At 42.2% G+C, this 12,280-nt stretch overlaps 1 protein-coding gene across 1 annotated transcript; it reads right to left on the bottom strand.

Moving 5' to 3' along the window:
• Nucleotides 1-1,766: 1,766 nt before the first annotated feature.
• On the bottom strand, nt 1,767-8,296 carry LOC100514515 (protocadherin beta-5-like). Its single transcript, XM_085014867.1, has one exon. It carries the CDS (start codon nt 8,064-8,066, stop codon nt 5,661-5,663), a length of 2,406 nt encoding a protein of 801 aa, XP_084870993.1. The 5' UTR covers nt 8,067-8,296; the 3' UTR covers nt 1,767-5,660.
• Nucleotides 8,297-12,280: the final 3,984 nt, after the last annotated feature.

Here is a 12,280-nt window from a genome sequence, read left to right as displayed (position 1 = left end):
GATCCTTCACCCACTAAGTGAGGCCAGGGATTGAACCCGAGTCCTCATGGATACTAGTCGGGTTCGTTAACCACTGAGCCATGATAGGAACTCCTCTCTCTTTTTTTACTTGATTCCTTTCTGTTCTGAGAATTCCTTTTAGCCATTTTTCTTTCTTTCTCTCTCTCTCTTTTTTTAAATGGTAGGCCTAACGGCAGACTTAAGTCTCAACATATCAATTCCAGAAGGATATTTTCACTGGATATAGAATTCTGGGTTAATGGTTTCTTTCTTTCACCCCTTGAAAAATATTGTGCCATTTTCTCCTGACTTCCATGGTTTCTGACAAGAAATCTACTCTTATTCAGATTGTCATTGGGAATTCCGGTCGTGGTTCAGCAGTTAATGAACCTGACTAGTATCCATGAGGACGCATGTTTGATCCCTGGCCTCAGTCACTGGGTTGAGAATCCGGTGTTTTGGTGAGCTGTGGTGTAGGTCACAGACACGGCTCAGGTCTAGCATTGCTGTGGCTGTGGTGAAGGCCAGCCCCTATAGCTCTGATTGGACCCCTAGCCTGGGAACTTCCATATGCTGCGGGTGCAGCCCTAAAATGCAAAAACAAAAACAAAAAAAAGCGCAAACCCCCCCAGATTGTTATTGTCCTATAGGTAATGTGTCATTTCTGTCTCACTGCTTTTAAAATTTTTTCCTTCTCTTCAGTTTTCAGAAATTTGACTATGTCTTTTGGTGTGAATTTTTTTTTCATTTATCTTTTTTTGAATTTGTTTGGCTTCTTGAGTCTCTGAGTCTGCATCTTTTGCCAAATTTGGAAAGTCTTCTTTCCTTCTGGGATTCCACTGACACAAATGTCAGATCTGTGGTTATTGTCAGACACATCCCTGAAGCTCTGGTAACTTTTTACAGTGTTTCCTCTCCTTTGTTGAGATTAGGTGATTGCTGTTGTTCTATCTTCTAGTTCATTGACTCTCTGGTCTTCTTGTTGTTAAGCTCATTCACTGAGTTTTTCATTTCAGTAACTGTATTTTCAATTTCTAAAATTTCCATTGCTCTTTCTTTGTATCTGTTATTTCTTCGCTTCAACTTTATATATATATATATTCTGAGAATATTTCTTCTTTTGCTTCAAGCATGTTTATAATTTCTCATTGAAGCATTTTTTGAAGTCCACTTAAAAATCTTTGTCAGATATTTCCAACATTGCTTTCATCTTAGTGTTAGCATCTTTTCATTGTCTGTTTTATTCACTCTGCGACCTTTCAACTTCTTGGTATGACCCAGGTAATGCCATCCTAGATGTGCCAGTTCCCAAAAGGATCTCTTGCCCAAGTGCATGAGAAGATATATTCAAGCATGCTTGTGGCAGTATTGTTGTGGTAACAAAACTCTTGGAGCAACCCAAAAATAAATCAGCAGCAAAGTTAATTTAAAGGCAAGAGTTCCCTTCATGGCTCAGTGGTTGATGAACCTGACTAGTGTTCGTGAGGATGGATGTTTGATCCTTGGCCTCAATCAGTAGGTTAAGGATCCGGCGTTGCTGTGAGCTGTGGTGTAGGTCGAAGATGCAGCTCTGATTTGACCCAGAGCCTGAGAACCTCCACATGCTGCGGGTGCAGCCTCAAAAAGCAAAATAACAATAACAATAATAATAATTTAAAGGCAAAGATGTCTTATGTGATAGAATACCGCAGAGTGGTGTAAATAAATGGACTGCATTGACACAGATGACTTCAATACCATAATGACTGCAAAAAGCAAGTCCACAGTGATCACATGAAGATGTTTATATAAATTTCAAAGACAGACAAAATCAAACAATATGTTATTTAGGCATATGTGCACATCTGATAGAACTGCAAAGAATAACAAATAAGAACAAATTCAGGGTAGTGGTTGATTTTAATGACGATGGAAGATGTTAGCGGTGTAGGCGCACAGGGACTTCCAAGGTCTTGGCGTTGTCCTCGTTCTTAAGCTGGTGACACACATTTTATTATTTGTATATTAAATTGCACATATACATTGTATACACTTTTTGGAATGTTTAATAGATTTCAAAATAGAAAAAAGTGAAAACAAAAAAGCTCTCTTTGGGGTCAGGCTGCCTGGACTCAAATTCTGATTTCACCCCTTTCTAGCTAGGTGGCCTTGGGCAAGTTACTTTAACTCCGTACGTCCAATTTGTTCATCTCTGTTTTTTTTGGCTGTGCCCACAGCATGCAGAAATTCCCGCTCCAGGGATCAGACCCTTTCCACAGCAGCAACCCACGCCACAGGGACAACGACACAGGATCCTTAACCTGCTGAGCCACTAGAGAACTCCTAGCTTATTCATCTCTAGAACCAGCAAACCAAAACGAAATCTAAAACAAAGAACAAAAACAAAAAATAGAATAAAATAAAACTGGCACACCAGTTGGGCCACTATTTTGAGGATTAAATGAGGTATGTGTAAAAAATTTAGAAAACAGTAACGTGCATAGAAAGTGTGCAGTGATAATACATTATATGTAACATATAAGTTTAATAATTATTACTTCCTCTCTAGACTTTCCTTCAAAAACATGAATCCCTTTCTAAAGAAGTAAAAGGATCTTTTTTTTTTTTTGGAGAACACTAGGATATTTAGCGGCGATTTTGGAATCCCAGCCTAAAACCTGTGTCTCCTGACACTTGCAGGTACACATCCTGAAAAGAGTTCTTTGCTCATTCATCACATTCATCAAGTCTGATATTTTATAAAGCTGGTTCTGCACTGCCTCACCTGGAGCACCCTCTCAGAATTTCCACTCAGGACAGGAACTCACATGCAGATCACCTTATCATACAAAAGCAGAGAAAACTTGCCAAAGAGTAACAGCTACATGCCACACACTCTGTTTCTCTTTCTTACATATGAAGAGACAGTTTCTCACAAGACATGTGAAAACCACAAATGACAAACACAAAAAGAGGCAATGGAACTTGTAGGAAACAGATTATTCAGGAAATAAGTGAACCTTGCGAATTCCAAGTGCTACTATGGAAAAGACACAATCAAATATTAAGAAAATTCTTAGGAATTAAAATATGCCATTAAATTTAAAATGTAAGGGAGTTCCCGTTGTGGCTCAGTGGCTAATGAATCCGACTAGGAACCATGAGGTTGCGAGTTCGATCCCTGGCCTTGCTCAGTGGGTTAAGGATCCAGTGTCGTCATGAGCTGTGGTGTAGGTTGCAGACGCAGCTCGGATCTGGCGTTGCTGTGGCTGTGGTGTAGGCTGGCAGCTACAGCTCAGATTCAACCCCTAGCCTGGGAACCTCCATATGCTGCGTGTGTGGCCCTAAAAAGACAAAAAAAAAAAAAAAAAAAGAAAGAAAAAAGAAAAGACTTTATTGAACTCTATCCCAAATCACCTAACATGAGACAAAATCCTCTAACTCTTTGTTATGGGCCGTTACTGAGTTGATCCATGTTTCCCATGATGTGCAATCTCTGTCATTACAAGTTGGTAGCCTCAGATTTGCTCTGATATAAAATGTGTTCCTGGTGATCTTTAGCTGCAGGACATTCACAGTTTATATGGTCCTTCAAAGTAAATTTTTAATAATTGCTTTTCAAGTTCTAAAACATCTATAGACAAAACAAGGAACTCTTAGCTATAGTTGCAGAGTACAAAGTGTCACTAACACTGACCACACACAAGCTCATTTTTGAGAGGTTTGAAAGTGTAAGGGAGAAACAAGCAACACAAAAATAAGAATTCTGTTGGTTTCTTTCATACAAGAAAATCAAAAGAAACTATTGTGAGTGGAACAACAGCCGGAAGTTTACGTTCGAGCAGCGAAGTGCCAGAAAATAGTGAGACAGTTAACATGCAAAGGATGGACGAGAGAAATTTTAAGTATAGTGGATACTAAACAATAGCATGAAATTAACTGTTTAAAATTTATGAAAAAGTTACAAGCATATTCTTTAGTGATAAGGAAATAAATATTTAAAAAGCCAGAAAATAAAGGTTTACAAGTGCTTTCCAAAGAATTAAAGTGAAAAACAGATAATAGCATGTATTGGCAAGAATATGGAGGTAGGGGTCCCTCCAGACAGTGCTGCTATCAGTATAAACTGGTACAACTGCTTTGGAAAACTACTTAGGAATATCTACTAAAAGTAGGCATGCATTTACTAAAAGAGCAGAAATTCCACACCTAGGTATATACCCAGTAGAAATGCATATACATGTTTGTTGAAAGATATGCAGGAGAATGTTTATGGCAGCAAACAGCCAAAAGTTGCACCAACCCAAATATCCCTGTATAGTAGGATGGGTAATAAATGGCAAAATATTCACACAGTGGAATACTGTACAGCAACGAGAATGAAGACCTAAAAAGCAGTATCATGGATACATGTCGCAAAGATATTAAAGATGCCAAATGCAAAACAGTTCATACTCTACTATTCCATTTATGTGAATTCAAAATAGGGAAAACTAAACTATAGTATTGGAAGGTAGGATATTTGTTATACTTGAGGTGGTAGTGATTTTAATAATTGTGGCACCTGAGATGCAAATAATGTTTAATTTCTTCAAGATGCTGACACCAAGTATGTTCACTTTCTGAAAATACATTGAGTTGAGCATTAAGAATTCATCCACTGTTCTGTATCTATGTCCTAATTCAATGAAAACGTTTGTTTAAAAAATTATGGAGTTCCCATTGCAGCTCAGTGGTAACAAACCTGACTGGTATCCATGAAGATTCAAGTTTGATCCATGGCCCTGCTCAGTGGGTTAAGGATCCAGTGTTGCTGTAACCTGCCATGTAGGCGTAGCTTGGATCTCAAGTTGCTGTGGCTGTGGCATAGGCCAGCAGCTGCAGCTCTGATTCAACACCAAGCCTGGGAACATCCATATGCCATGCGTGTGGCCCTAAGGGAAAAAAAAAAAAAAGTATTTGCCAGTAGGGAGCTAGGAAAGAAATGTAAACACAAGGTGGTTGGTTTTCATCACGCTTTCTCATGTCTGTTTGTTGTCATATGCATGTATTCCTTTGAAAACAAACTAATGTTAAGTAAACATTTTTAATTTTTGCTATTTAGGATCAAATAAACAGCGTGTGATGAAACAGAATGGATAGAATATAGAAAAAACAATTACTACTATAGTTTATTTTTATTTTTATGGCTGCACCAGTAGCATATGAAGTTCCATGGCCAGGGATTGAATCCCAGCCTCGGATGCCACTGGAGACTGCAGCTGCAGCAATGCAGGATCCTTTAACCCACTGTGCCTGGCCAGCAGTTGAACCCGCACTTCCCCTGTGACAGAAGCCACTGCAGTCGATTCTTTCAACTCACTGACCCGCAGCAGGAACTCAAATTACTGTTTTAATTTATTAAGAGAGTTCAATGAAACAATACCAACAGGAGGAGCAAAAATTTCCGGAAAATCAAAGCAAGCGAGAGTTTTGAATGGCAGTCTGTAAGTAAATGCAATGGCAGTAGAATTAAGTTTTCCAAAACTAAACGAGGTAAAAGTTCAATGGACAAATTCATTACAAACGGGAAATCAAGGTCATACCTGAAGGTGGGATTTTTCTCCATGACGATCTCAAATGCTGTATCGGGGGGGAAATTAGGGATAAATGACAAAAGAGATTGCATTGTGATCAGACCCCTAATTAAATCCAAAGCTATTCCGGAAGGTGGCATTTCCCTCCATATCTTCAAATGCGCTTTGGGGCGGAAGGTTGGGGAGAATCGGTTTAAGAAATTTAAACTCTTTTAATCCAGACCCTTCTGTTAGACACACCTCGTAGCGGTAGCCGTGGGCCAGGGTGCCCGTGCCGCCCACGTCCAGCAGCTGGCCCGGGACGCCGCCCTCCGCGGGCCCCGCGCAGCCCCCCGCCGAGGCCGCCCCGCCCCGCCGGCACAGCCGCCCCGCCGCCAAGGCCAGCAGCGCCCCCACCAGCAGCGCCGACACGCACGCCAGCGCCCCCACCAGGGCGACGGTGAGCGGCTCGTCCGCGCCGGCGCCGGCGCCCGGCGCCCGGCCGGGGGCCTCGGGCGGCGGCAGGTAGGGCTGCGAGAAGCCGTCCACCAGCAGCACGTGCAGCGGGACGCTGGCCGAGAGCGGCGGCTCGCCGTGGTCCCGCACCAGCAGCAGCAGCCGCTGCCGGGGCGCGTCGCGCTCGCTCAGCGGCCGGGCCGTGCGCACCTCGCCGCTGTGCGCGCCCACGCCGAAGAGCCCGGGCTCGGTGGCCTGCAGCAGCCGGTAGGACAGCCAGGCGTTCTGGCCCGCGTCGCCGTCCACCGCCACCACCTTGGCGAGCAGGTAGCCCGGCTCGGCCGCCCGCGGCAGCAGCTCGGTGCAGGGCGCCGAGGCGTTGGGCGGCGGGTAGAGCACGACGGGCGCGTGGTCGTTGGCGTCGGCCACGAGCACGCGCACCCGCGCCTGGCTGCTGAGCGCGGGCGCGCCGCGGTCGGCGGCGCGCACCTGGAAGTCGAAGGCGCGCAGGGCCTCGTAGTCGAGGGCGCGCAGGGCGAAGAGCTGGCCGGTGTCGGGGTTGATGGCCACGAGCGAGGCGAGGGGCAGGTGCGGGTCGGAGGGCGGCAGCAGCGAGTAGGTGAGCTGGGCGTTGGCGCCCGCGTCGGCGTCGGTGGCGCGGACGGTGCCGATGTGCAGGGCGGGGCTGTTGTTCTCGCGGACCCGCAGGGTGTAGGCGGGCTGGCTGAAGGCGGGCGCGTTGTCGTTGACGTCGGCCACGCGCACGGTCAGGTTGTGCTGGGTGTGCCGCCGGGGGGTCCCCAGGTCGCTGACGCTGATGGTGATGTTGTACTCGGCTCTTTCCTCTCGGTCCAGCGGCCTCTCTGTTACTAGGGTGTAGAAGTTTTTGAACGTGGGTTTCAGGAGAAAGGGGAGATCATCCTGGATGGAGCAAACCATTCTACCGTTGTCTCCGGAGTCTGGGTCAGAAACACTGAAAACGGCCACCACAGTCTCTGGGGAGTTTTCGGGGGTAGAGCTGGCCAGCGTGGACATGGTCAGTTCGGGGGCGTTGTCGTTCACATCCTCCACCTCTATAGCTACAGTGCATTTTCCTGAAAGGCCCCCGCCGTCTGTGGCTGTAATCTCTACGGTTAACCTTTGAGTTTCCTCAAAATCCAGTGCTCTCTGCAGACGAATCTCTCCAGTTAGTTCGTCAATTACAAATGGTTGAGTCACTTCATCCCCTTGGAAGAGAGCGTAGGCTACATTCCCATATGTTCCTGCATCTAAATCTCGGGCAGAGACCGCAGCAACTAAGGTGTTTAGGGGGCTGTTCTCTGGGATCTGCACCTCGTAGAGCGACTGTAGAAACTCAGGGGCGTTGTCATTGATGTCCACGACTTCAATGCGGACTGCAGTGGTCCCGGACCTGGGCGGAGCCCCGCCGTCCAGCGCCGTGAGTATTAAGCTGAGCTCGGGCTGCTCCTCCCGATCAACTGCTTTGTCCAGCACCAGCTCTGGGAACTTTCTGCCATCTCCGCGATTATGAGTGACGACATGGAAGTGGGAGTTGGGGCTGATTGCGTAGCGCTGAACGGTGTTGTTCCCTATGTCAAGGTCCTGAGCTGTTTTCAGAGGGAACACAGCCCCTGGCTGGACGCTCTCTGGGATTTTTAGGAGCATTTCCCTGTCTGGGAATTCTGGGGAATGGTCATTTATATCTGTGAGCTCCAGCTCAGCCTGAAAAAACTGCACCGGGTTTTCCAGTAACAGCTGGAAATGCAGTATACAGGGATCTGTCGCCCCACACAGCCCCTCTCGGTCTAATTTTTCAGATAGAAGCAAATCCCCGGTCTTTACATCGAGCTGCAGGAGCTGTTTGTTTCCTTTGTAATGGATTCGCGCACCCCGCGTGGCTAGTTGCCCCACCCCGAGCCCCAGGTCTTTTGCCAGGTTGGCCACAAAGGAACCACTTTCTCTTTCTTCTGGCATAGAATACCTGATTGCTTCAGAGCCAGCCTCCCACAAAAGCAACAATATAACAAGAAAGACTACTTGCCTTTTCTGTAGCGTCTGTGCCAGCACAGTCTCCATTGTTCAGATCGGGTTCAAGAAGATGCAGTTCTTCAACTTGGCAGATGATTTCGTAAAATTAACTCCAATTAAATCTTTCTCACCGACTTGCACACGAAGGATGCCCTCTCTTAAGATCTCTGCTCCTAGGTCTTCCCTAAAATGCTTCCTTCTTTTAGGAAGCATTCAGAGTTCTGATTCCCAGCTTAATGGCGTCCTGGGCATTCACGGAGCCTTTCCTTCATACTCCTGGCCTGCAGCGCCACCAGGCGTCCTTATTTACAATCGCACACTATTTTATTTGCCATTTCATTCCAAGCTACAACTGCTGTGTATCATTTATCTTTTTAAGTCACAGAATTACTGCCGATTGTATCTCCAGTTCTTAGTTACTGGAAGTTCTAAATAAAGAATCTGCTAAGTTACCTTCCAGTGAAAGAATACTTTTAGGAACACAGTGAAATGATATATTAGTATTCCTCATAAAATACCTTTTGGTTACACAGAGATACTTTCTCTTGTGGGATTCTTATTTAATTACATAAAAGAAATAAGTAATAATGCATACAAAAATTTTAAATTTTACAAAATTATTTTTACTTTAAATATAACCTACATTAGAAAATGGAACAAGTCATAAGTGTACAACTCAATAAGTTTTCAGGAAGTGAACACACTTATAAGAAGAACCTAAGTTAACACTGAAATTTTACCCAAACCCTAGAAGCCCCCTATTGTCATTTTCTGGTCTACCCACCACCCAAAAGGTAAGCACTGTCCTGACTTCTGTTATCCTAGGTGTTTTTTTTTTTTTTTAACTTTGATACAAATGGAGTTATATAGAGTATGGCTCCTGTTTGGCTTCTTTGACTTAACATTAATACCTTTGTAAAATCTGTTACATACTGTTCTGATTTATTTTATTCTCATTGCTTTGCATTATTCTATTGTATGAGGACACCACCATTTGTTTTTCTATTCTCCAGTTGACGGACACTGGAATTTTGGGGAATATTTTGAGTAGTGCTGCTGTGGACATTTTTGTTTGTCTTTTCCTGTCTATGTGTGCATTTATGCTTAGTATATTCCTAGGAGTTAGAATGCTGCATGTCAAGATGTGTACATTTATATAGCTTTAAAAGATATTGCAAAAGGTTTCAAAGGTGGTTTTACTGAAACCAGCAAAGAGTGAGAGTTCCAGTTGCTCCATATCCTTGTCAACATTTGATACTGTCTTTTAATTTTAAACACTCTGGTGAGTGTGTGGTGATATCATGTTGTAACTTTAATTAGAATTTCCCTGATGATTAATTAAATTGAGCACATTTTTCACATTTTTTAGGATCCTTATGCATAAAGGTGCATAAGTCTTTTATGACTATTTTTCCTGTTATGTCAGTTGCCTTTTTTTCTTATTGATCTTTACAAGCTCTTTATATATTCTGGGTATAAGCACTTCTTCAGAAGTATGCCTTCCAAACATCTTTTCCCTTTCCATGGCCTGCATTTTAACTTTCCCATGATATCTTTGAAGAATAAAACTCTTTATCTTTAATTTAGTGTAATTTTTCAATATTTTTCACTTATTGTTAGAATTTTTTTGTGTTCTCTTCAAATCCTTGCATACACCAAAGTCCTGAATATATTGTTGTATAATGTTTTTTAAAAATCACTTACTTTACTTTTCACAGTTAAAGCTATAATCCTCCTGAAATTAATTTCTTCATATGAATGAGGTTAGGGTCAAGTTATTTTTTTCACATAAATATCCGAATGACTTTGCACCATTACTGAAAAGAAGTTCCACTCCCTATGTTTCTGAAGTGTCATCTTTTTTCATAAATCAGATGACTGTAGGTGTATTCAAGACTTTTCCCCATTCTTCTCTTTGTTTATTCTGCAGTACCATATGATCTTAATTACTGTGCTCCATAATAGGTTTCATTATCTGATGGGTTAAGTCCTCAAGTTTTGTTCTTTTTCTTCAAGATTGCTTTGGTTGGAGTCCTCTGGTGGTGCAGTGAGTTAAGGATCCAGCATTGTCACTGCAGCGACTCAAGTGGCTGCCGAGGCACAGATTCAATCCCTGGCCTGGGAACTACCACATGCCACAAGCACAGCCAAAAAAACTTGCTTTGGTAATTATTGTCCCTTTGTATTTCCATATAAACTTTAGATTCAGCTTTTCAACTTACGCAAAGAAATTTGCTAAAATTTTCTTTAGGACTTTATTGTATTTATAGATTGGTTGGGAATAATTGGCATGGTCCCAATAATGAAACTTCCAACTATTTTAACATTATACTAATATTTTATATTTTTCACTGCAGAAGCTTTATACATATTGTTAGATTTGTTTCTAGATATCTGATATTTTGAAACTATTATAATTCATATATGAAATATTTACTTTTCTGGGTTTTGTTGCTATATAGAAACAGTTATTATTTACATGCTGATCTTATATCCAGTGACACTGTTACCTTCATTTATTAATCCTGATAGTCTGCAGATTCTTTATGGCTTTTAATGTTTACAGTCATTAAGAATCATTTTTTTAAAACACGTCAGTTTTTTAAAAAGACATTCTCATTTCTTCCCTTCCCATTGTTATTTTTTCTTTACCTTATCCCACTGGTTAGAACCAACAGTAAGACATTGTAGTAAAATAGTAAAGGCAGACATTCTTATCTCACTCTTTATCACTGAGGGAGTTTTCAATCATTTGCCATTTATTTACTCTAAGATTTTATTTTCTTTAATTTTATTTATTTTGGTTTTTCACGTTTTAGGGCCCCACCTGTGGCATACGGAGGTTCCCAGGCTACAGGGTGAACTGGAGCTACAGCTGCCGGTCTACACCAGAGCCACAGAGCTGCGTTTGCGACCTACACCACAGCCCATGGCAACGCCAGATCCTTAACCCACTGATCGAGGCCAGGGATCAAACCCTCGTCCTCATGGGTACTAGGCAAGTTCATTACTGCTGCGCCACAATGGGAACTGCTGTGTGCTGGATTTTATCAAGTGATTTTTTTTTGAGATAATCATATAATTTTCCTTTTATCCATTAACATGGAGTATATTGATCAATTTTCAAATATTATATTCCCTTGCATTCCTAAAACAACACACTTTTCTCAAAGTTTATTATTTCCCTTTTATATATTTCTGAATTTTATTTACTGATATTTTGTTTAGAGTTTTTCTATTTTAAAGGAAACTGGTCTCTTCTTTTCTTTCCCAGTTCAAAATATATGGAAATTTTTGCTGTGATTTCTTCTTTGGCTCATGGATCATGTTATTTAATTTTGAAGCATTTGGAGATTTCTTGTTAAAATTTTAATTCTGTTTTAATTTCACTGAATCATTTTAATTTAACAAAATTTTGAGGCTTTCTTCAGTATATTCTCCAGTGTGCTATGTATGTCAATTTATTAAAATATAATTATTGTGTTGTTTAGATTTTTAACATTCTCTGTGTGTGTCTTCTAATTCTGTCTGCAATCGAGAGAGTTGTATTATATCTCCTATGACTGTGGATTTGTCTATTTCTCATTTATGTTCTCTCAATTTAACTTTATATATTTCATAATTTTCTCATGGGGATATATTTAGTGTTAGAACTGACATTTCTGGTAGATTACCTTTTTTAAAAATGAGACGTGCAATGTTTATTTCAGATTCTCTTTCTCTCTCTCTCTCTCTCTTTTAAGGCCTCACCTGAGGCATATGGAGGTTCCCAGGCTAGGGGGTCGAATTGGAGCTACAGCTGATGGCCTATGCCATAGCCACAGCCACGCCAGATCTGAGCCATGTCTGACTGGGACCTACACCACAGCTCAGGACAATGTCAGATCCTCAAACAACTGATCAAGGCCATGGATTGAACCTGGGGCCTCATGGATGCTAGTCAGATTTGTTTCTGTTGAGCCTCGACGGGAACTCCAGGTTTTCTCTTGTTTTTTGGGGGGGGAGTGGGGGGGGTTTCTTTTTTGCTACACAGGCAGTATGTGGAAGTGCTTAGGCCAGGGATTGAACCTGCATCTCACAGCAGCAACCAGAGCCACAGCGGTGAGAACACAGAAGCCTCAACCTCAACCTGCTAGGCCATCAGAGGACTCCCTAGATTACTTCTTTATCTTTATGAAATATCTCTCTTCACTTCTAGTAATGCATCTTAAAGTCTCTTTTATGTTTATTTTATGTTTATTTTGGTGTTGGGATTATATATC

The sequence above is a fragment of the Sus scrofa genome, chromosome 2 (assembly GCF_054392235.1).
Source record: "Sus scrofa isolate SSC_HxYL_T2T_F1_AM1 chromosome 2, Sscrofa_HxYL_maternal_Yorkshire_Landrace_v2.0, whole genome shotgun sequence".
Classification (NCBI taxonomy): domain Eukaryota; kingdom Metazoa; phylum Chordata; class Mammalia; order Artiodactyla; family Suidae; genus Sus; species Sus scrofa.
Note: the sequence above shows the minus strand (reverse complement) of the source record. Positions and strands in the feature narration are given on the sequence as shown.

What these genes read in the sequence shown, in the direction of transcription:
- LOC100514515 (XM_085014867.1), bottom strand. Translation starts at nt 8,066, where the DNA reads ATGGAGACTGTGCTGGCACAGACGCTACAGAAAAGGCAAGTAGTCTTT.